The following is a 24918-nucleotide window of genomic DNA, read 5'->3' as shown; positions in this document are numbered from 1 at the left end:
CCGCCGGTCACCTAGGCTACACCCGCACTTTGGCTAGAGTACAGCATGGATACTACTGGCCAAAACTGCCGGCGACAGTGAAACACTATGTACGTACGTGCATAGACTGCCAGCGCCGTAAATCACCTCCTGTAAAACCAGCTGGCCTACTCCACCCTCTTCAAGTGCCAACGACACCGTTTAAACAAATCGGCATGGACCTCCTGGGACCATTTCCGACGTCCACAGCCGGAAATAAATGGATAATTGACGCCACCGATTATCTAACCCGCTACGCGGAGACCAAGGCTCTGCCAAGGGGTACCGCCGCTGAAGCAGCTCGGTTCTTCGTTGAGAACATTGTCCTGAGGCATGGCGCTCCGGCACTCATTATAACAGACCGAGGAACTGCATTTACGGCCAAACTTTTGGAGACCGTTCTCCGCCTCAGTGGCACCAGTCATCGTAAAACTACAGCCTATCACCCCCAAAGCAATGGGTTGACGGAACGTCTCAATAAGACCATCGCAGACATGCTTTGCATGTACGTCGATGTGAACCACAAGAATTGGGACGAAATTCTTCCCTACGTCACGTTCGCCTACAATACGGCACGCCAAGACACCACTCGTATGACACCATTCAGCCTCCTTCACGGGCGACCAGTAACAACTATGCTGGATGCAATGTTGCTCCCGAATGTTGACACCGATGATCTCGATCAGGACGCCGAGGAATTCGCTCAACGTGCAGAGGAAGCTCGACAACTAGCGCGTGTGCGGATCAAAAATCAGCAAGAGCATGATGCACGACGCTACAGTCAGAGACACCGACATGTAATGTACGAACCTGGCGACAAAGTGTGGGTCTGGACTCCAATTCGCCGCCGTGGACTCTCCGAAAAACTATTGCGGCGATACTTCGGGCCCTATGTTGTTCAGCGACGTTTAACCGACGTCACTTATGAGGTGGTGCCAGACAAGGTGTCGACATCAAAGCGACGCCAGCAACAAGCAGACGTCGTCCACGTTGTGCGTATGAAGCCGTACAACTCGGACTGACCTCATCGAGACGATGCTTCCTGAGGAGGGGGGCAAATGACGCATATTGAAGACGACGCAAAAGATGACATCTGAGACGACAAGCGTGAGCCTGGAAGTGAAAAGAAGCTTGAACGCAAGACTTGTTCTGGTCGACCATTCAAACCATCTATCGCTAGGTTCTCCTTGGTGTTCTACCGAGACGTGATAATATATATATATATATATATGATGCGCGGGCATGTGGCACTTAGCAGGGCGAAAAAATGAACGAATCCGTACACAATGTGTGGCGGCATTTTAGGTTAGAGATGAGCAATTAATTGCTCTCTTAACTCACAGAGCCGCGACCATGGTGTTGAGCTGAAGTCCGCCCGGCCGATTCGGTGCCGTGAAACTTCCTCAGATCCACATTTCGATTCGCGGACGGTATTCTAACCGTTTGCCATGTGCTGCACCCTAAAGCGCAGCAACATGGCATTTCTAGAAAAGCGAATAAAAAAAAAAAAAGGCGCGAGCTGTATAGTGAAACACGCGGCGCGCGTTGTTTGGCACCGCGGGAAATGAGGTAGCAAACACAAGCTAGAAAAAAGCGCGCGTAAGCACGTGATGACGCTGGGCCAATGGGAGGGTCGAACGCCGAAGAAAAGCGCCGGAGAGTAGGCGAGCGGCCAATTTCGCGTGTTGGTGCTACTGTTAGTTCATTGAGAGGTTTTATTCTTGGTCAGAGCCTATACATAGTTATCGGCGCGTGCGCAGAGCTGTGCTTGGCGGCGGTACAAGCTATGCTAAAGGTCTCTCTCTGCACATATAGTGCCGACGACGAGCAGGTTCCTCGATACACAGCCTGCTGTGGCATAGAGTTACTACAGGCTTTGCCAGATTTACCGCGTTTCTTTTCTTTCGCCTCCTAGCAACCATGTACCACCGTGAAGCCAACCCGACGGGCACTCCGGCTGCATTGCATCATTCCTCCCGTGCCGCTCTATGTGCGAGCTGTAGCGACTGTGAATTATTTCGATTAGCACAGCCAAAGTAATCACCTCTCTACTGATTTCCGGTCCCGCTGCTCGGCTCCTGCAAAGACGGCGTATGGCTTCATTGCACAACTTGGTTGCTCTTGCGGCACCTTCGCTTAATTCTGGCAAAGCCTATATTAGTGACTCTATACTGTGGCATGTCGAACGGTGCCATATGTAGCGGCCTCAGGGCGGTCTACGCCGTATGCGGAACCAGGTTAAGAGTGTGCGCACTTGACGGCGCGGTAAGTGCTATCTCTAACAATTGAATCACCGGATAAGCTCTGGCATGACCGCTAGGGAAGAGTCCGAGCCCGCGCATTCGTCAAAACGCGGCCCCTTTCTGTGTTCTTTGCTACTGACCACTGTCTCCGTGTATCACCATTCTGGCTGGCGCATTGCTCGGCAATCTTCGATATCATTAAAAGAGTGATACCAACCGGACTGCCCGCCCTTTGACGTGCTCGCGGGCGGGCAGTGTGTCCACGTGAGTGAGGGGACTGCGGGGTCAGTTCTTTCCCAAACGAGGCAGGTCGCAGCGCAAACTGGAGCGCGTGCCAAGCTCCGCGTGGAACCTCCCGGCCGCACGTGAGACGCAACGGCCGCCGCCGCCGTAATCGTACGCCCGTCCGTCCTTGCCCTTCGATCGGCCCTCCCCGCCTCTTCTCCAGTTTACGTGTGCGCCTCGCCCGGTTCGTCTTCCGATTTCCGCTCTAGGAAATGAAACGCGCTCATCTTAAAGGGGGAAGGGGGCGCATGGGAATGGAACAGCAAGGTCACCGGCGCACGCTCTCTACTGATGTCCCTTCCGCGCAGTGTGTGTGTGTGTGTCCGAGCGACCGTAAGTGTGTTTGCACACGCGCACTTACATCGTGCTCGCGTATCGCGTTTACTGCCCGTTCGACCGCGACAGAGAGCAGCGATCGGGCAAGTCCCGCCCGATGTTCTCGTGCCTCGCGCTGCCGCTTGGCTGCATGGTCTTCCTGATGTAGTGCTACTACGCTTTCCCAGATATGTTCTGCGTGTGCATCGAAGCAGCGAGGGAGGGGAATACGCCCCCTCTGCATAAACTCCGCGCTTTACGATAGCGAGCAGTAAGACATCGGTGTATGATAATCGTTCGGCTTGAACCTGAAAGCAACGCTGCGGCGTCGTTTCCCCGAAGGTCGTCGTCACCAGCGGAGTAAGGGCAGCTCCTGGGAGTATGCAGTCGCGGCTGAACCGAAGGCTCAGTATGCGCTCTCGTGTGTGTGGACGTCTCCCTCGTTTGCCACGGCCCTGTTCGAACAAACCGCTCCCATGCACGCGCACCGTCATCTAGCCTTTTTTCTCCCACCTTTTTTTTTTCTCTTACCCCGCGCGTAGACGTCCATATCGCGTCTTAATCTTCGCTCGCGACGCACATTTTCTCTTTTATTAGACCATCTTCATCTTCCCCTCCGTGGCACTCCTCTTTTTCTTTTTTTTTTTTTTTTTCCAGCGCCGGGAATGGCCCGGCACTGTGCGGTAATGCGCGGTCTGCTGGCTCACATCATCGCGTGCATTCTCAGCGTTCTCTCCGTTGACCCCTGCTGACTGCATGAATATGCCAAGGAGTGCCGTGACGTCGGCACGCTGTGGTATGATCGGGCGGCGTGTCTGGGTCGCTCTGGGGCTCCGTGTCAAGGCCCGGAGATATATCGATCACACGCATCGCCCTGACCGTCTCCCACTTATCATCCTTCCGTGCTCGTCCCTTGTTTGCTCCTAAAGGTTAGCGCGCCCTTAGCGACCAACCCACTGTGGACGCAGAGGGAGGGGGTGGGTAGGAGGGTTCTTGCCAATGGTGATCCTTGCGCGAGGCCGTTTCCGGCGTCCTCCGCCCCGCGTGCACCTCGAGGCCTCCGAGACGACGCTGACTGACGGACAGCGCGCTCTTGTTTCCGCCATCCAGGCGGTGGAGGGCGCCGACGATTACGGTAGCGATCGCGAGCTCTCTCCGCTTCTGACACCCCGCCGCCGCGGCAACAACAATGACGAATGGTTCTGGCAGCCCGTGACGTCTCTGTCTGCGCGCGAGGCATAATAACTGCGACCGGCACTTTGCACGTCCTCTGCGGCGCCAAGCTGAAGGGGACCGGACAAGACAAGGCGTTTAAGGTGCGGCAGTGTGCGGCTCTCTCCCTTGAAGTCATGGTGGTGCCCCACTCTCCAGGGGTCATATTTTTCTGTTATTCTTCAGTGGTTTTTTTTTCTTTTTCTTTCCTCGCAATACCAGCGAACCTTTATTACCGCTGTGGTGGTGGTGGTGGTGGTTCCTGGCACTGCCTTTTCTGCAGTTGTCGCTTATTGGGTCTCCCAGCGGGCATGCATATGTCTGGGGCCGAAGCAGAGTCATCTTCCGGATGGAGCGTCGCTCCCTGTTGGTGCTCTAGTTGCACGCGAGCCCAGCGCCGCCCAGTGCGGGTGGTAATCACGCGCTTAGTTCTTGTTCAATTTTATTTTTTTTTCGATGCCGGTGTAGCGCCGTTAAGGCAATGCGGCCCCAAACTGACCCACCCCGAGGAGAATAGCTTGTGGCGTCTGGTAGAGTCGGTGGGGCCGCGCGCACTCATCGAAATTTGGACGCCCGAAACCTCGCGCGTGATGTGTGGGACGTCTTTGGGACGTCGTTTAGAGGAGGGGGGGGGGGGAATTGGTAAATCTCCGGGGAAAACGTAGGCGGGAAGCTGGCTTCGTTTATACTGCTTCGGGATTGCTGCTGCACTATCTGCGTGAGCGATGCCACGGCGTCCGAATCATTTTTCATCCCGAGATCGGAGGCCCGCTGCCTAGTCTGTCTCGTGTCTCCCCTCCCGATTCCCTAGGCTTCGCGGATATCGCGAGTGCGTCAAGAAGTGAAGAATTACGTTGTCTCGCGACGTCCGCTTGGGCACCCTACGCACGCTGTCTGGCTTAATGGCTTAACTCTGGACGTCCTCCGAAACTGTTCTAAATCTAGCCTGTCTCGTGCCATGTCTACTTGCGGGAGCGCTAGTTAGCGGGATAATTGGGCCCCTCATCTACTATACAAGTCACGGCGGAGGAGAAAGTGTCGAGCAGAAACACGTTCGCTTTCGTTAACTTATACGCGCCGTTTCTTTTCGTAATTCGGGCGCGCGCAACTGGGAGCGTTTACGGCTTTTGCGCGGGCGCCCCCTCCCCATTAAACCGTCTGCTCTATTTTTGACAAGGAAGAAGGCTCCGTTTTGTTTTTACAAAGAGAGATTACGTATAGCTATCTCTAAACGGCACCTTCGTCTGTGGAGCCGCACGGAGCGGTGTGGAAAGGTCGTTCTTGAAACAACCCCCCACCCTTCCCCGCTTTTTTTTTTTTTTTTCCTTCGTTATGTTTCAGGGACCACTGGGCGTCGTGTTGCCCGAGTTCTGCACCGGGCGTAAATTGCGGCAATTTTTACTCGACGTGATCGATTACGTTGTTCGCAATTAGGGTGGCCCCGTGAAGCCTCTTCGCGTTTGTTGGCAGCCGCTGATGGAGCGTCGCCACCTCTGTAGTTGACTTCCGTGGGTGGTGGCGCCCCGAGCTGCTGTGTGGGGAGACTCCCGATGTTGACGGAATAAATGCTGGGACCGTTAGGTTAGTAAACGCTCACTGTCTGGGCTCGCTGGCTGGCTGGCTGGCTTCCTTCCTTCATATAGAGGGGTGTCTTCACCGTGTACACCCCGACCGGACTAACCGTGGTTGGTTTAGCTGTCACGCTCTACTGGTGTCACGGGGTCCAGGTATTGACCTTTCCGTGTATTCGATGCACATCAGCAGACGGATAGGCGGTCTCACATACTTTCCATCGGTGAGCAGAAGTAGTCGGGTTAGTTGGCATACCCCTGTCGAAGAAACTCAACAGCGCGAATTAGGCGAGCATCAGACGATGAACCCGCGGCCAGTGGCCACTCCATTTTGCAGAAGTGCAGCCATCGCTCTGTGCTGTGCATTAGCTGGGTGACGTAGTACGCTATACCACGGACATTTTTTGTTGCACTAAGAAATTAGCTTTACGCCTCTCAACTGCTTTCTTTGTTCGGAGATACCCTGCCTTGCCCAAAGGCGTGTAAGCAGGCGGGGGCTACAACTGCAAATATAAAAAAAAGTTATTTATTACGGCAGCACAGCCTATTCCACTTCTTTGCTGTTTTCGCAAAAAAAAATAAAGGAAGAAATTAGCATAAAGGTTCGTTCTAGTCCCGTATTCTCGTATTTTAAAGTCACTGCCAGCTCTGTGAGATATACCGTATTTGCTCGCTTATAACCCGCAACAAAATTTTCGAAAACGCGTTTAAAAAGTGGGGGTGCGAGTTATCTGCGATTTGTTTTCTTTATTGGGGGGGAGTTGCGAAGGTCGGCTTCACGGCAATGCGCGGCCTCCCCCATGCAGTCCGCCATCCCCATCGTCATCGAGCTTTTCAAGCTGATGAGGGGCATGCTAGCACGCCGGTCGATGCTCGTGCTCGATTACTTCCAAGACCGGCATCAACCTTGTCGTCATACCTGGCGGCATGACGTCCATTCTACAGCCACTCGACGTGTGCCTGAACAAGCCGTTCAAGACACACAGAGGATGGCCGACGGCCTATACGCCCTCACACCGACGGGACGCGTGCGAAGGCCCGATATTCCACTGCTGTGCCAGTGAATCGTGGAAGCGTGGAACGCGATACCGGCCGACTTGGTGCGCAAAAGCTTTATAAGAAATGTGCCATCAGCAACAGTTTGGATGGTTTCGAGGAGGACTACGTCTTTGAGAGTGGCGATGAGGCCTCGGAAGGCAGCAGCGGGAGCTGCGACGATTGAGAATTTGCTGCCCAGTGACATTGTGGTGGTGGTTTGAATAAATGTTTTAAAAACGAAATGATCACTCAGTATGCAGTTGTATCTTTCTAATGCTCCTTTCTAGTCAAGCATGCGGGTTATACGCGAGGATTTTTTTTTTTTTTTAGTTTGAATTAAGGGGTGCGGATTATATGCAGGGGCGGGCTATATGCAAGTAAATACGGTATAGTGCGGTCGTTTAAAACTAGTTGTCTTTGTTCATTCCGCTCTTGTTGTTATATACATGTTAAACGACAATTTCAAGCGCAGTTTTCCTGGGCGATAGAGAGCGCTAATTATTCCAGCTTCCCTTTCCCTTTGGCGCAGCACTGTCCCTCACCTGCGCCGCACTAGAACGAACCTTGCTGCTCTATTCTGTATACTTTCGATTTTGGTCAATTATACATATTCTGCATCCAGCTTAGCACTTAGTGACGCTCGTCTTGAGGTTTTCGTCGTTTTCGCTCTCTTCCTTCTCGTCGCCTGGTGTGATGCTGCTGCCCGTGGCACTGCTCTGTGCTGGGCAGCTACGTTCGCGATCTGGTGACACGTGATCGCCCTGCTCGCGTTGTTCCCTCTTCGAGCCCGCAGCGTTCTAGATGTCGGTTTAATATCTGTCCACAAGGCGGCTGCGCGAACGCATGTCGCCATGCTCCTGCGAAGTATATATGCACCTTGTTTCTGACCGCCTATACGCGAAAACAGCCTGATCGGTACCGTTAGCGCGGCGTCTACGTTGTCGTTATATTAGAGAGGTCTACAGGGTCTTGAATATTTGGGAGCTGGGATTTAAAAAATTCCTGTGCAAAATCTACTACCCCATTCGAGCTGAAATAACGTTCACAAAGTAGCAAAATATCGTCTACGTCATCTGATAAGTGATTCAACATCGATACTTGCCTATATTTTCGGAAATCGAGAAAAAACTGCTCTCGGAGGCGTGCACAATTTTCGCAGAAGAGTTGGAAGAGTGTCGAAAAGCTATTTTGACATGGTGCGTCATCTGTCAGGCAGCGAGGCAAGCGCGCCAACGGCCGAGATGGAGCTTGTCTCACTGCTCGACAGATGACGCACCATGTCAAAATATCTTTTCGACTCTCTTCTGCGAAAATTGTGCACGCCACTGAGAGCAGTTATTTCTCGATTTCGGGAAATCTAGGCAAGTGCCGATGTTGAATCACTTATCAGATAACGTAGACTATATTTTGCTACTTTGTGAACGTTATTTAAGCTCGGATGGGGTAGTGGATTTTGCATAGGAATTTTTTAAATCCCAGCCCCCAGCTATTGAAGACGTAGAATATGAGGCCCCAAATGATCTTGGGGCGTTGAAATTCGCATGCGCCGAACGTAAGGCATGCTTGGGGTCTTGGGTTAACGCTTGTGGTGAACCAAGCCGCCTTGGGTCGCTTGGGTTACGGCAACAGGACCGGCGCTGGGTTGACACCGGGGCCTCGGGGAGAAAATAGAAATGGTCGCATTCCTGCCGATGGACATGTGCGAGCATGACCGCGGTCACGTCGTGACCAGACCGCGCGCACCTGCATTACAACCTGTGTCAACAGCCGTAAATCAAAATCGCTCCCTCGCGCTCTCTCCACCGGCTTCCATGGTATCGCGCCGCAATGGGGGGCTGGCTGGCCGGGGGTTGCCGCCCTGGCAGCCGCTGACCGGAGGCTGCCTTGCGAGCGTTGCGGTTGTCACGGCGCCAACTCCTCGTTCGTACTTCCCAATCTCTCTTTGCGGTAGCTTAACTCAGCTTTCTGAGAAAGTGGAGCGAGTGAAGCCCCCCCTTCCTCCTCCATCTATGTTGAAGGCTCGCGCATATGCCCCACTGGGCTGGTGAAAAATGCCTCGGCAGCGCAGCCACGCGGTGTGTCAAAACACACCGGGGGTGCCTCTTTCACGCACACGGGCCCGCATCGATTTTTGCACTCTCTCTTCGTAGGGCAAGACTGCAGGGATTGCGTCCTTGGAAGTTGACACTTTCTGGTCGTTACGCCACCGGGAGCTAGAATTCGAGAGAAAGAACAGAAACATACGGAGATATGTCTTAAGCTAACTTTACCAGTCATAGTCTGCGCCGATTGGAAATCGGGTTGTCGAGGGTGACGCCTGGTTCGGTGGCTGGTGGTATACAGAGGTCTCACGCAGCTGCGCCTCCCTGCCCGGTCCATTAATCATATCGCTTCGGGCGAAAAGTAAGCGTGTGTGCTTTGAGATTATGCGACCAACGTGTCGGCAGCGATGCCAGTGGTCTTTCGGCGCCGCCACGTCGCCGCCGAGAGGAACGCCGACGGGCGGGGTGGGGAAGGTCGTCTTCTCGCGTGGGGCCAACGGACTTGCTTTCGCGGACTTTTCTCGCCCGAGTTGGCTCCGCCGCCGCCGCCGCGTTTGATCTCGTTCCGCGCAACACGTGATGGTATGACGGTCAGCCGTGCCTTAATGGCCGCGAAACTTTTTTTTTTTTTTTTCCCTTAGAGTTGCTAATATGAGCAGTCTGTTACATGTTTCATGGGGACCTGTGTAGGTGCATGGTAATCTGTTTACTTCGCTGCGTACTCTGTTTCTGCGATAGCGAGTAGATGCTCAAGTCCCCAAAAGCGTATTGCTAACCTTGGTAACGTCATTGTACGCTGATTACGTTCTCTCCTACACTCTTCCATAGTGGCAAAACGATCGGTGCATAGATGGCGCGCAGTCCTGGTGGCAAGCTGCGTTGCGCAGTTATCGACCGGGAGGTCCGTCAAGCGTTCACATGTTCACATTGTTGGGGAGCGCCAAGTTGAGATACCAGACGTGATGAGACGACAGGTGGCGATGAGTTGCTGACAGCCTGGCTCGACCTCTTCTGTCCGTCACGCATGCCCGCGCCACTTACGCATAATTCGCCGCACCTTTTCTCCCTTGCAGTTATCAGAGTACACTTTCGCGTCTTGTTAATCGACCTTCAGTTGAAATCCGGAATACCTAGCGGGATCGTGACGATAGGCAGCCGCAAACTCTACCCCGTTCGACCGCCCCGCGTCTTGAATTGATAAATGTCCGTTTTGATCTCCGCGAAGACCAAAACTCGAACTGTAATGGGGGTGTTTCTAAGAAATGGGTACCGTGCGCGTGCAGACTTGGGAATCTGCTTCCTTTTGGTCGGGGCTGTTTGGATATTAAGGCGAAAGCCTTTAATGGCTCATGCTGTCGTGGACAAAATGGATCCCGCTTTTACGGCGATTCTGATTAGCCGATGCGGGATGACGTCATAGAGGTCTCGACCAATTACAGAACACCACCACAGTATGGTCAATCGTCAATTAATGATCAACTACTAAATGGTTTGAAAGCAAGGTGCCCGTGGGCTGTGCGATGTCAGTGCACGTTAAAGAATCCCAGGGGGTCGAAATTTCCGGAGTCCTCCACTATATGGCGTCTCTCGTGGCCTGAGTCGTTTTGGGACGCTAAACCCCACAAACCAAACCAATTACTAAATAATGAAGTAATTAATTAATAATTGAGTACTGTTTGAGTAATTGATATTTAACTAATTAATGAATAATTAATTACACCGAATTATTAATTGATTACTTTTAGTTAATCAATTACTAAATTGTGCCAGTTGCATACCAAAATGCAGCACTCAGGCTTTCGCCTTTCACTGCTTTAGTCGCTAAAGTCCCTCATAATTTTTGGTTCCTCCAGGCAACATTTCCTTTCTCGTTGTCGTTATTGTTATTTTGCTTGTACAGGCATCGTCTGTGTTGTTTTGTTTTTCGTTATCGCTCTCCCAAGCATGAGCCGGTTAATTGCGCCTCTGCCGGCAGGCGGCGCATGGTGTGTGGTTAGCGAGACCACGGACGCGTGACGAACGCCGGCGAAAGTAAGCTGTCTCTACCAGCGGAACGTTCACTCACCAGTCGCGGGCTGCTGTCGTTACAATGCCAGTGCCGCCGCTCGGTTGTTAGTTAAGCCCCCCCCCCCCCCCCCCCCCCCCCCCCTACGAGGCTCATTTCGAGGCGCGCACCGCTGACGCGTTCCTGGAACCGCAGCCAAGGACATGGAGCCGGACATGGACATTCCCACTTATTTTTTTTTTCTTCTTCTTTTAGCGCGGAAATGCGTTCTAGTGCTTTCAAAGACAAGACTTTGGCAGCGCTACTTTTGCGTCCGCCTTGTAACGCTCGCTTGGAGCTAACAATAGAGACCTCACCCGTGTCTTGAGTTAAGAAACTGTACTGCATACACTGGCCTCCTCGGTTCAAGGTCAGGTTACCTAAGCTATCATAGGGGAGCTTTCAAGAACAGATTGCAGTAGTCGCTGAAGGTGGGGTATGATCAGTGTCAGTACATTTCTTCAATGTTTATTATTAATATTTTTTTAATATTGCGTTGGCACTAGAAGCATGCAATCGCGAAAAAGAGTGACGAACGATTTAGAGGCGTTAAGCGCACAATATCTTGGGCTGTAGCGCCACTTGCTCTGGTTTAGGCATTGGTCTGCTTAATAATAATAATGATGATATTCTAAAGAAGAATATGACACAGCGCCTACACAAACGACGATGGAGGCTGCTGGGTTCCTGGCCGATCAGCTGTCGCGCGCACCGGCAGCTCGGGCTGTCTTGATCGGACGAGATTGTGCTTCGCAATGCGATCGTCTTGCGTCGCCGGTCGCCGTCTCCAGTCCTCCGAACAACCCCAATAAACCCCTCTCCAATATTATTATTACGATCGGTTGACTTCCAATCGCCGTCGTCTTCTTACCTGCCGCTGTTATGGTCGAACACGTACGGCGGTGCTCTTCGACAGACACGCCAGAAGGGGCCCGAATTGCCGAATTTTCTGATATATAAGGCGCATTCTCTTATTTTTTCTTTTTACAAAACTTTCCTACTGCGTCATATACAACGTTGCGTCTTACACGCATTTTTTTTTTTTCTGCTTTTCGCGCAACGTTCCCGGGTGAACTATACTGCGAAACGGCAGCGATATAAATAAATAATAATAATATAGCATCTTCCGCGACAGCGAAAGCCTAAGGTCATCTCTCAGGTGCCCTAAACATTAGTAGTATGAAATAGCAAAAGAATGGCGACATCCGCGACCTCGCCTGCGTCCACGCTGCCGAGACAGGCCAACTCACTTTTCCAGTTGCAATTTGTAGCATGGGTGGCTACTGCGTATGTGTTTCCCATTTCGCTGCGTTTAAGGCACCGCGTCCGAACACGACGACGTCTGAGAACGCGCCCGCGGAATGGCGACGGTCAGAGCAGCGATTATGAGCGTTTCAGCAGAGCGTTGGCAAGCGCATTCCGAAGGTGGAGCCTCTGCAAGCTTTAAGCAAAAATAAAGCGTTCTTCCTCTGTGTGAAAGCATATTTGGGCTGGAGTGTCGCCTCTTTTTTTATTTTCTTATTTCGCGTAACGAGTTTTCCCACAGGTACGGGGCATAATGATATAATGAAGTAGTTGCATCAGTCAGATTGATCGCCTCCAAATGCAAAGTGGTTTAGGGCACAACATATGCGAATAAAGATACACTCGGATATAATGAATGACTCGGATATAACGAAAAACTTGAAGCAATCAAATTGGCCGCCCTGAAATGCGAGCAGATTTCGGGCGCGTGTGCGAATAAAGGCATATATAGTAATCGCAGCTGTGTACCTACAGTCTCAGCCGTCGGACACAGTGCGCACTGTCATAAACACATTGCGGCGCATACTTTTCCTTTTTTTTTTTCTTTTTTTTTTTTCGAAAAGTTGCCACAAGGGATAACTGCGGCGCATACTTCGTTGCGCGAATCGCAGCCATCGCCTGTGATTATTTCTGTGTTTTTTTTTTTTTTTTTTTCCTTTTTAAACGGTGTCAGCTTCGCCCTTGGGAAGCGATAGTGTCTAAATTTGAGCGCTAGGTGTAACTCGAAGCGTGGCGGTCGTCCGCCAATTTAATTTAGATCGTCCGGCAGATTCGCTTGCGCCACACGCGCTTCTGTCGCTACAGTCTTGCGCGCGCCACCGACGTAGACCGCTGCAGTGAGCGTTCCTCCCGCTAGTACAGAGCTCTCCTTTATCTAGGCCACCGATCCGTCTTGATCGGAATAAGGAGGTGCAATCAATCAATCAATCAATCAATCAATAAACCGTACTTTCGTCGAAGGTTATTAAGGCGAAAGCTCGTGAGACGAAACCTTGTCCTCGGAACCTGTCACGGAAGTTGACCGCGTGATGTGGTACCAGAAGTAATGTGACGTGTAAGCGTCAGGTGATTTTAGAGAGAGAATGTAGAATGGGGGGGTTGGAGTCCCATGGTATTGCCAAGTGTTCTGTTCCTAAAGTAAGGTACGGAGTTTGAACCCCGCGGGCAACGTCTGGGGTTCGAGTCACAATTGTCATATTGTGACGCCTGCCGGGGTCGAGCCGCTGAAACGGCGAATGGGATGACGGCGCTGTTCCGCCCTGGTCACGCCTGGCGCGCCATTTGCTCGTAAGGCATCGCTAACGGATATCCGTGCGGTGTGCGGTTTGAGATATGGAATCTGTTGTTGAGATATGGAATCTGTTCTTTTTAAATCTGTTCAGTGTTTTGGCGCAATAAAGTTGATTCTTTACTAAAATCCATAATTCGGGCGGTGATGTATGGTGTGCACATTACTAACAATTCCGGTCTTTTTTCATGCTCGCACATGCCCTCGTTCAGGCTGTTATTCAAAGAAACGGTAATCTTTTCGTATATATGGAACAATGAGTTCTGCCTCCCGTATGTCCCCGCCAGAACATTACGTCCACGCGACCGCTTCACCTTACCAAGAGTACGGACAAGATATGGCAAACGTGTCCGTGCCTTCTATGTACCTGATGTGTTGAACGACCTGCCAGATAATGTTTTATCTCCCAGCACATGGAAAGAAGTTAAATCTTATATCTTTGATTTGTATGTGTAATTTTGTTTCTTCTCTTTCTTTCTTTTTTATTTTTCCCCCCAGTCATTTCTTACTGCCTTTCTTTAGTTTTATATTGAGTCTTGTGCAATATTGACTTACTGTGCCGCTCCCTGGCTTGCTCCATTCTGCCGAGCGCTGCCCCACAAGCCCATTGTTGGCTTGGGCAGGCTCGTATTTGTATGTCATTTTTGAAATAAATAAATAATTTATTATTATTATTTCTCTCTCGTGCGAAAATTGTGACGCAACCGCGTTCTTTGTGCAAACTTCCGAGTGGTGTCATAACCCTTTCGCTGCCTAATTGGTAACATGCATGTGCTAGTTCTGTTAAGTGGTAGGGATCCAATACATAGTATGCGCGCGCGTTTCGTTTCAATTCATTTTAGAAAAAAGAAGGTGCACGGAGCTCTCGTTTGATCTAAACAGAACCGGAGGCAAGGAGTTTTTCGTCGTAACAGTTAAAACGGCGCAGCATTGCAGCCGTTCGGGGTAATCGCCTCGCTTCCTGTTGAATGGTGTATTACCCGAAAGGTTCCTATCTTGGCTAATACGAGTCTTGGTTTACAGTTTCAGTTGTGTACGGAGAGTAAACACTTAAATACACGGCGCAGCAGCTTTATGACCGCGGTAGTGTATACGGGAGAAGTGGGCGCTTCAGCTGGCAGCCAAGCGATGTGGAGTGCCTATATTGAATTGTCTGTTCCGGACGCGACGTTCAGCTTCGGCGTGCGCAAAGCGCATACTTTCACGGAAAATTGAATGGATATTTATAATACAAAATCTCCAGATGCGGACTTTTTCTTTGATTTTTTTTTTTTTTCATTGCCCATGCGTGGTCTGCTCACGTGACCTGAAGGTTGAACGAAGTTTCAGTGAACGAGCCGTGTCGCCTAAATCTGTTCAGTCTTGCGTCACTTGGAAAGCATGAATAGCTGTGCGACGGAAACGAGTTTGCAACTATACTCGTGGCACTGGGGTGGTCGTTGTACACTGAACGCGAGCAACCTCCATCGAAGAAGAACACGTGGATCGCCTCTGCACAGGACGTTAAACTCGGCCGCTCCCTCGTTTGCGTACCTACTATGTGCACCGTTCATCGTACCGCATCGCCTCTGATTTTCACACGGTACACGCGCGCGCTTAGCGCGTCTGTTTGTTTCTTGCGGGCTCTGTATATATAGGTAGCACCGGCTGTTGCCTCTGCGGGCGCTACCGCTGCTTCCCGGTATTCAATTATCGGAGGACCGCTTCGGATCTCCGAAAACGCACGCGGACGGTGGGGTGGTGGGTTCGTAATGATTTATAAGCGTTTGCTTTTCGTGCTGTCATTTCCATCCGATCCCCCCCCCCCCCCCCCCCATCGGAGCCCCGTCTCTCCGCATCCCACCTCCGGGGCCCCCATTCCTGCGCCTGGCCCCCGCATGATTTCCCTGGCGCTCAAATCAATCGGCCAAATTGCGCATTAGTCCAAATGCGTAGCTTTCTTCTATCCTCCCCTTGTGCGTGTTTGGCGATGCCCCCTTCTGCCGATTCTCGGCTCTGATGAGTTCTTCACGGAACGGCGGGCGGGCGTGTGCTGCGCGCGGGTCACTCGCCCGCGGCGGCGTGTTTGTGTGTGTTTGCCCGCTCTTTTTTTTTCTCTCTCTCTGGTTCCCGTTTGGCGACTCCTGTCGGCGCTCACGAACAGCCGGCGGCCATCGGCGGCGGGGTCGGTTCGTCCTCAATCGCCGCTCTTCTCTTTCGTTTGCGTCTTCACCGTCGCGCAACTTGTGTTCGTGCGTGTTATAGTCGCGAACAGACCTGCTCTTTCGTTGTGAGTTTTCTCTGTCTCTTCTCGTGCCGTTGCGTTTGCAGTGCGCGCACGCCGCGCGTACATTCGAAATCGAAGGCATCTGCTCGGGAGAATAAGTTAATTGGTCGGCTCGTGGTGATTTATACGAAACGGGCAGCGCTTAAGCGGCTTTAACGTGCATTAGCAGTCGACCCTTTCCTGTCTTCCCCCCCCCCCCCTCCCCCCTCTTTCCGGGGGTTTCGGAATCGATTAGGTTGTGTTTTGCAGGAAGAGGCACACTGCTTATATCAACTTTCAAGACGCGGCGGCGGCAAAGCAAGGGTTGTTAATGGATCGTCTGGGATTGAGCCTGGCTGGCGACTGAGCGGAACTTCCTGTCGGCATACCGCTGTACACTGCGTGTGTCACACAGCTAGCTGCCGCTGTCGTTGCACGCGTCGGATAAAAATGTGCTTAAGCTGGCCGTCTTTGTTTCTTTTGCTTGTTTCGTCGCAATATCTTCTCGGCTATGCTTCGCCGCGGGCGGGTGGGATGTCTTCGTGCGCGCCGGGCATGGTCCGTCGGCATTGCTCGCGAGCGTTGACCCGTCACCGCACGGCGGCTCTGCGAGAATGAAACAGTGCAGCCGCATTGCTTGGCGTGTACGTACACGCAGTGAGCGATTAGGCGTCAGGCGATGTTAAACGTGTTGTTTGTCGTGGTCCGGCGGGATATAACGTTACATAAAGGGAATGTCATAAGGGGAAGGGGAATGTTATGTAAGAGGAAAGTATACAACAGTTGCATCTTGCCTGTACTCACCTGTGGGGCTGAAACGTGGAGGCTAACCAAGAGAGTTCGACTTAAGTTGAGGACTACCCAGAGGGCTATGGAACGAAAAATGGTAGGGGTAACATTAAGAGATAGAAAGCGTGCAGAGTGGGTCAGAGAAATAACTCAAGATACCGACATTCTAGTGGAAATTAAGAAGAAGAAATGGACATGGGCAGGACATGTAGTGCGAAGAGAGGATAACCGATGGTCGCTGAGGGTAACAAATTGGATTCCAAGGGAAGGAAAACGTAGCAGGGGGCGGCAGAAAGTTAGGTGGGCGGATGAGATTAAGAAGTTCGCAGGGGTCAAGTGGATGCAGCTAGCACAGGACCGGGTAAGTGGAGAAATATGGGAGAGGCCTTCGCCCTGCAGTGGGTATAGTTAGGCTGATGATGATGATGATGAAGGGGAATGTCGGCGTTTTCTCTACAACCCGCGATGTGTAATGCGGAGAAGTGTAGTTAAGCGGCGTTCGTTCGTCTCGCTTTCACTTCTTGATCATTCGGTGCTTGCGCTTATTGCCTGCTTAGCCAGCGTCTCGTGTCGAACAACGCGAGCAAGTTCCTGATACTGACGTCGAAAACTAGTAAATTGTGGCGACGACAGCGAGAAATCAGCTGCATACAGCTAGTCTGTTTCAAGATGCTTCCGCGCCTAAGTTAGGATAGGATAGGAAATACGTTAATTTCTCTAGGAAGGTCTTGTGCTAGTAGCAGAAGAGGTCCATCTTCCGTCTTCTCACAGGGTCGGTGCCCCTATTCCAGGGCTCCGCTGAGCTTCGCTGCTCGCTGGGCGTGCTGGGTCAGACCTAGTTGGCAATCCAGATCGCCGCTGGGGAGCCGGATCTCCCACTGTTCCGCACTCGGGTCTTTACGAAAGCTATGGTTATTTCTACATTGCCACGTGATGTGGTGTAACGAAGGTTTGCTATCACACCATGGGCAGGTGTCCCGATATTGTGACGGGTAAGTTTTGCTTAGGATACGTAGGTTAGGGAATGTTCCTGTCTGCAGTCTTCGCCAGTACACTGCCTCTTGTTGTTTTAGATCCCGAAGAGGCGGCGGATAGCGCCTAAGTTGTTACACAGTGCCTGGATGCGTGGGTGTGAAAGTGCGAGCCGTCGTTGATGTCTTCGTAGATCGCGGTCTGCCCTGCATGTGTTCCGAAGCCATTCCACGATTCCTAAAAAGCGCGGATCGTGCACGGAGCTGTGACTCCGGTTGTCTATGCGTTAGGTGCAAAATAGCTGCTTGTTTTGTGTTTTATAAGTCAGCCCCACGGAACGCACAACATTGTTTCGGCACGTCGCTTCCTTTCTGTCGTTTTCTTCAAATGTTTTTACGAGTGGAGGTCCCTCTTTTTATATCTGGGAGAGGCGAGGGGGGGGGGGGTAGTTGCCGCTTTGAATTAGGTGTCAGCCTACCCGCTACGTTGTCCAGGCACCCCTAACTGTGTAATGCCGCAGGTTGTGTAGGCTCTTCCCTATTGCACATACCCGTGTGATATCTGCTCGCGCACGCCTCGGGAGCGCTCGCACGCCCCCTATACGCTGCGGTGTCGGGCTTATGTCCAAGCCGGTGCACCTGTCAAGCGGAGTTTGCTCCGGCCGCGTCGAACATGCCGCCGCCTTTGGGCGGGCGGAGGTGTATCGAATAAAACCGATATCGAGGTTTCGGGGCCGGTACTGGGTTGGGGTGCACGCGCGTGGGGAAGAATGAATGGATGGATCAGGAGGATACCGGAGGGAGAATCGGGGAAGGCTGCGTTCCAATCGGCGTTCGTCACTTCCCTGCGAATTAACTCAACCGGTCGGCGGCGCGAACGTTGCGCGTGCTGTTTTGCACGGAGTGCCCTTGTCCGGGGTCCTCCCCTCTCCCCCCCCCCCCCCCTTTTTTTTGTCTGCGGAGTCCCGCAGGGCGGACCCTAGCGCAGCGGGGGCGTCCTGCGTGGGCGCCCAAATAAGTGCTGAGTCACGATCAGGTGACTGAGTCACTGCTGCCGCCCCGCCGGCGCCCGAGGGGAGCAGCGGTCTCGGAGTGGTCAGCGGCAGTGCACTGGCTGTCCGGCGCGTTGACAGAATCTCCGGCGGTGCCCAATGACGCGTCGGCCGGTCCAGATGCGCGTTCCTGCCGCGTTGTCCGGCTGCTTCCAAATAAATGTGACTCAGTGCCGGGTCCTCTCTTCCCCTTTTTGTGAGCGACAAGGTTGGGAGCTTGGGGAGATTGGGGATCCTTGGGCGCGCTGCTGCTGCGCTCCTCTCATCCCTCTTGTGTGGGCTGTATTTCGTGGCTGCTGCCTCTGGGAGATATACGGGGTCACCCGGGAGACGGATGCATCTCGTCTCCCTACTCCTCGTTCTGGATGCAGGGTAAAGGGGTCCAGCTTCCGGCTGGCCTCTCCCTGTTGTCCGCAGCTCGCTACTCCTGCTGCTACAGGGTCCCTGCGAGGCCTGTTGCAGCAGTGTGTTCCGAAGGGAGTCTCTCGCCCTTTGTTTGCCTCGGTTCCTCGCGCGCCGTTGTTGACGTCCTGGGCGTGACGTCCGGTGTTGCGCGACCTCAGTGCTGGCCCACGCTTTCGCTTGTCTTCTCGCTCCGGCTATGTGCGGAGTTAATGGTCCTCGATCTTATATGTGTGCGAACAGTGCAGTAACCGTTCCCCGCCACGTGTCCGGAGGGACCCGATGACGTTTGTCTTAGTTAAGGGTTGCACCGCCTCTATCGTTACTGGGATCGAAGTTGGACGAGAGCAGTCAACTGTACGCCGGGGACGGAGAGTGTAACTTAGGCGTTAGAGAGGCGATCCTAATGTCGATCGTTGCTATGCCGGGCACTGCCGTCTTTGCTGTCCGGAAGGTCGAGCGTTGGCTGGCGTGCAGGAGTCTTCGGCGGCCGTACGCAGCTACGCTGCACTTGGAAGGACAGACCTGCGAAATTCTGTATTCTTCCCTGTCAGGAACTTGCAATGATCGATCAGCGGCCGAGGAATGTTAGAAGCAGTGGGCTTATTGGTTTGATTGATTGATTGATTGATTGATTGATTGATTGATTGATTGATTGATTGATTGATTGATTGACGTGTGCTCGTGGAGGGTTGCTAAGTGCAGCGTTACCGGTTCCGTTGGCCGTTTTGTAAGGAGGGTGAGAATTTTGTCTACGAAGTCTTCTCTGTCCGTATGCAGACTGTTTCCATTTGTGCCTTTTATTGTAGTATTTGCAGCATCACTCGGCGAGAATCGTTGTTCATCGTCTTGCCGGGCTTAGGAAAGCACCAGTCGGTGTCGACCCCGTTATCCTCGAATTTTGTACTGAGCCGACTGTGCGTTTTTGGGCTTTGAAGCGCACTGCGTACGTTAACGGGAATCACGACACGTTTTCCTCCGATTAACCTGGTGCCTCGCTGCTATCACTTATCAGTTGGGATCGTCTTCGAAAATGGGTGAGTGGGGCGTGAGATCTTAGAAGAGGTGCCAAATAACCGAGACTACATGCGCAACGCAACTCCGCTGCCCTTGAAATGGCTGCAGAAATTGCTTAAAGTGGAAACTAAACTGAACTGTCGATCTTTCGGACAGTGTACGAGGTATGATACAAAAGAAACGAGACTAAGTGTGCAGCTTTAAAAAAGAATAGAATTGCAATTATTGAGTGGGTTCCCAGTGGTCAGACTGTTAATCAACACTACTACATTGAAGTACTGAAAAGACTTCATGAAAAAAAAAATAGGAAAAGAAGGTCACCGTTGTGGAGTGATGGATGACTTTTGCACCAGGACAATGCACCCGCTCACACGGCCCTATCTGTCAAGCAGTTTATAACCAGCAAAAACATTACTGTGATGGAGCATCCACCTTATTCACCTGATTTGGCTCCATGCGATATTTTTTTCATTTCCTAAAGTTAAATCTTGCTTAAAGGGAACCCATTTTACCTCAGCTGAAGAGGTTCAGGCAAAAACGGAGAATCTCCTGAAGGGCCTTCCAAAAACCACGTTCCAGAACTGTTACCAGCAGTGGCAGCACCGAATGCAGAAGTGTGTCAATGCTGAAGGCGACCACTTTGAAGGTGATAATGTCACAGAGAACCGATTCTGTAAGTACAATAATCTATTGGACCAGTCTCGTTTTTTTCGTGTCACACCTCGTATGTAGCGTGAGGAACGCTAATCGCCTTTTCTCTCGTGCTGACCATTATTCGGCATCATGGCTGATACGCGCAGCAAAGCAGCTTACTGGCTGTCCGGAAGTAACGTTTTCTTCATTAGGGAGTTTTAGAATAGGGGAGCCCAATGATTGGGGCCCCCAAGAAAATACCGTGCCGTGGCGTAACGTTTGAGCCGACCTGCGAGTTTTAGAAGAGGGGTTTTCCCGACGCAGCGGAGCGGGGCTTGCGTCCGTCGACTGCAGCGCCCTGACGGTAAACCATAAAAGCATTTAAATATATAAAAGCCAAAACAACGCTATCTTATTAAACAGAAACTGCTGTCATGGTACATAAATATCCTAAAAATACCAGTTGTATAATCTGTTTTCTTCAGACAATACGAAATCGACCAATCTTAATCAATCCAGGCTGAGCCGGGAAACCTCATTTGAACCTTCCGCGCTTTCCGACGCCTGGTCCCCATGGCAACCACACGATGCGAACTCGCTACGCCTATCAGCTCGGTAAATCCGGAAGCAATCAGACAATATGGGGCGTTTTATCGCTTAAATTTGGTGGTGCGGGCATCATGAGACATAGCACAAGCTTCGTTGGCCTTTCGTTTGCCGTGAACGCGTGACACCATGCAGCGGTAACGACGAATGTGTGCCGAGGCGAGCGGCCGCTGCTTGGCCGGACGCCGCCTTGTTCTCCGACCCTATCCGGCGATAGGGTCCACGCTATTTCGCCGTCGTCCGCTGACCCAAAAACCCAAGGCCCGCTTGGGTTCTGCGCATGCGCACTCGCGCCCCGCTATTACCCTATCCCCCTAACCGATAGGGTCCCCCTATTCTAAAACTCCCTATTAACGGAGGGAATGTCCTTCCGCAATGGCTTTACCACTCTGTCGGCTGGCGAGAAAGCAGCATGCCGCTGCTGGAGGAGCCCGAAGACTCGCACGGATATCTCACGGCAGATCAAAGATGTACTTATTGTGAACGTTGTTCGAGCGTTCATAATGGAGCGCGATTGTTTCAGTCCAATACCGGTGGGGTTGTTCGGTGGTCTATCGCAAATACCCAATGCCGAAGTGGCGGCTGTGAGCCAAGACCGACCCGTTCTTCGCTGTCATGTGCTTCGGTATATTTAGGCTCCGATATCGCGGGAAGCCGCTGCCACGCGTATTTATGCGGTGACGACGTTTTCATTGCCGAGCGCGTTCACACGTGATATGTCCTTTGTTGACGGATAGCGTCTCTGTGTTGCGTTGCAGGCTGTGCTCCAGGAGCACCGAAGCAAGCAGGCGGCCATGTTGGAGATCCGGCCACGGTACCTCATCCCGGACACCAACTGCTTCATCGACCACCTGCCGCTGGTGCAGAAGCTGGTCGCCGACGGACATTTCTACGTCTACGTGCCCATCGTCGGTGAGCTAACAAGGCTTCATTCTCGGTTACACCTGCTCTAAGCGGCACTGCCGTCGCTTATGCGGTCAGGCAATTCTCCCTAGGGCGATGCGTGAGGGACACCATTAGGTGCTAAAATTTTATCCGGCTAACAATGTCGCAAGCTTGGCTTCTGACGATAGCAGTGACAACAGCATGTCTGGCGGCGATTGTTGTCTTCTATCACCTTCGTAAAGTATCAGGCAGAAAGTGGGCGCCGGTGTCAGCGCCGCTGGTATCCGCGCCTTCGTCGCGTTTCGGCGCGGTCGCCGTCGAAAGCGAAACCTCTTCGTCGAGCTGTCCGTAATTATTTTTCGGACGGCCCGCGGCGAGCTCCGTGAATTATGTTCGCAGAGCGAGCAAGTGTTTGTTGAAGGGGCTATCACGAAATATGGCTCCTTGTGAATCGAAGTACCCCCCCTCCTACCCGTCAGTAGCGGGCCAGCGATGCCGTTCTTCAGGAAGAAAAATCGTGCCCCGCTCCTTCGCTCCTCTTTTGGCTTTGCGGGAATAAACGAAAGTGCTGAACGTAGTCGGAAGAAAGCGCGCTCGTGGTGCGCGCAACTGGCCAATCCTTTGCTGGAAGATCCGGTCGGGCCACGCCGCCGATGTGTCTTCGCCCTCGCATCCCACACCACGTGTGTGAACCTATATATACACACGCACACGTGCGAGCGAGCGCTCGGGTGTATGCGGCGGCTTTCGTGGCCGCCAGGGCTTACGCTGGGACGGGCCCGTGTGTTATTTCGGCGGCGAGAGCCGGCTGGTCATCGGGGCCGGCGGTGATGAATAGCTTCCGGGGCTAATTCACGTTTTCGACGAAAATGAGATCGTTGTCACTTTCTCTGCTACGCCGCGCATACTACAGCTTTCACTCTTGCACCCCCCCCCCCCCCTTTGCCCACCTCACATTTTCCTCTTTCGCACCCATCGCAATCAGCCCGGCTTAACGAGTAGCCCCGAGCACGGCCGCATGGGCAGCATCGCCGCGCGTGCTGCTGTGGAAGGAAGGGTTCGATCTCCGCCTGCCATTGAACCGCCATCGCGCTCTAGTACGCACTACGGGGCACTGACTGCCAGCGTGCCCGCATCGGTTGCTCTGAGGAGAAAGGGGGAGGGGGGGGGGGGGGGCAATATTCGGTGGGTTTCGGATCAGTGGGGTGCGGTTCGACTGTCCGCGCTAGACTCGCGCCGTGTGTCCCCAAACTAGTCGAGGGCAATCCTTTGTCGTCGTATGCGCAGCCAGTGCAATGCTGTTTTGGAACTCGTTGTTCGGAGAGCGTCGCTGCATTTGATTATTCGAGGTATTCGTTTACCGGTCGCACAATATTCTGCATCGACAACACGTTAAAGGGGGAAGTTAGCGGTCTCTAAAATATCGGCATAGCCATCTCAGCGGGGCAGGTGCAGACACGCCGTTATTAAGGCGAAATCCTTTCTAGGCTCGTGGAACGAAATCCTGTGCGCGGGATCTGTGCGCTAATGTGTCATTTCCTGATAACGGATGTGTGAGGAGGGAAATTAGGAATGAAAACGACTGATGGTGATTGGTAGTGATTAAAGTTTATACGATAGATATTGGTACAGTTAATGAGCAATGATAATTATTAATAAGTTGATCACAAAATTACTAAAAATGACTACGGAACGACCGGTATGCCAAGTGGCGACTTGTAATGGCCGCAACAGACTGGAAATGAGCGCTTTGCTATGAGTGCTGCCAGCCGTCTTGCGCACCACAGGCAGGTTTTTTTTTTCTTTTTTTTTTTTTTGAAATAATTAGTTAATTTTTCTAATATATTTAATATTGACTGTAGACCATAAATGTGATTTGAAAAGTTGGAGAGCATCTTGAGAAATCCCCATTTCATTTATTTGCGGTAGAAAACGACACCCATATATCTTTTTTTCCGAGCTCCAAAGAAAGCTGCGAATTACAAAACAATCACGTGATTAGCGCATTCGCGCGCCGCCATTGCTCTGCTCTGAACAGAGGATTGAGTAAACCAAAATCACCTTCGGTTGTGTCTGACTGGCCTAGTTCCAGCGTGTTATTCTGATACGTTGGCAATGGCTGCAGCCCGCGCACCGCGCTATCTGCAAGTGGCACCGTCGCATGCGCCGACTGGCTCACGCGGGCGAAGAAACCACCGCAGAGATATCGGCCTGCCGCTGCGAGCCACGGCCGCTGATGATTTTCTTCTCTCAAGCCACCGTTGAGAGCAGGGCAATCGTGGCGCGCGAATGCGCTAGTCGCGTGATTGTTTTTGTAATTCGCGGGCTTTCTTTGTAGCTGGAAAAAAAAAAAAAAAATACACGTGAGGCTCTATTTATGGCAAATAAATTGAATGGGTGTTTTTGAAGGTGCTCTCCAACTTTGCAAATCACATTTATCGTCTAAAGTCAATAGTAAGTAAATTATAAAAATTAACTAATTAACAGTGAATTAGTTCCGAAAGAAAAAAATTACCGGTGGTGCGCAAGACGGCTGGTAGCTCTACACAACTGATTTCCCTGGGCTATCTGAAATACAAAATTTTATAATCCTTGGTCCAAGTTAGCTGTCACCTCTCCGCTCACGGCAAGAAAGTTATTTTTTCTAGTTTCAGCAATATTTTATAATTGTTGGGGACAAATTATTTCGATCACCTTTTAATTACACCGGCCGCGGTATCTCTTAGTGGCCGTAGCTTTCGGCCTCTGAGCATGAGGGTGCAGGTTCTTATCCCAGCCGCGTTTGGGTGCTTATATATATATATATATATATATATATATATATATATATATATATATATATATATATATATATATATATATATATATATATATATATATATATATCAGTGAACCCCAATTGGTCGAAATTCTCCCGGAACCCTTTTCCACCTCACTCTCATACCCCTCACTGAGCT

General features: G+C 51.8%; 1 protein-coding gene across 1 annotated transcript in view; it reads left to right on the top strand.

The window, feature by feature from the left end:
• Smg6 (Smg6 nonsense mediated mRNA decay factor) overlaps positions 1-24918 on the top strand; it is a 99190-nt gene that overhangs the window by 53920 nt on the left and 20352 nt on the right. The window contains exon 16 of the mRNA XM_084598410.1: positions 21835-21988. Within this exon, the coding sequence (XP_084454536.1) occupies positions 21835-21988 (154 nt within the window). The remainder of the gene's footprint in view (positions 1-21834; positions 21989-24918) is intronic.

The sequence above is a fragment of the Amblyomma maculatum genome, chromosome 3, assembly GCF_055883805.1.
Source record: "Amblyomma maculatum isolate TAMU_Amacu chromosome 3, ASM5588380v1, whole genome shotgun sequence".
Taxonomy (NCBI): Eukaryota; Metazoa; Arthropoda; class Arachnida; order Ixodida; family Ixodidae; genus Amblyomma; species Amblyomma maculatum.
The sequence above is the reverse complement of the archived record's forward strand: the minus strand, read 5'-3'. Positions and strand labels throughout refer to the sequence as shown.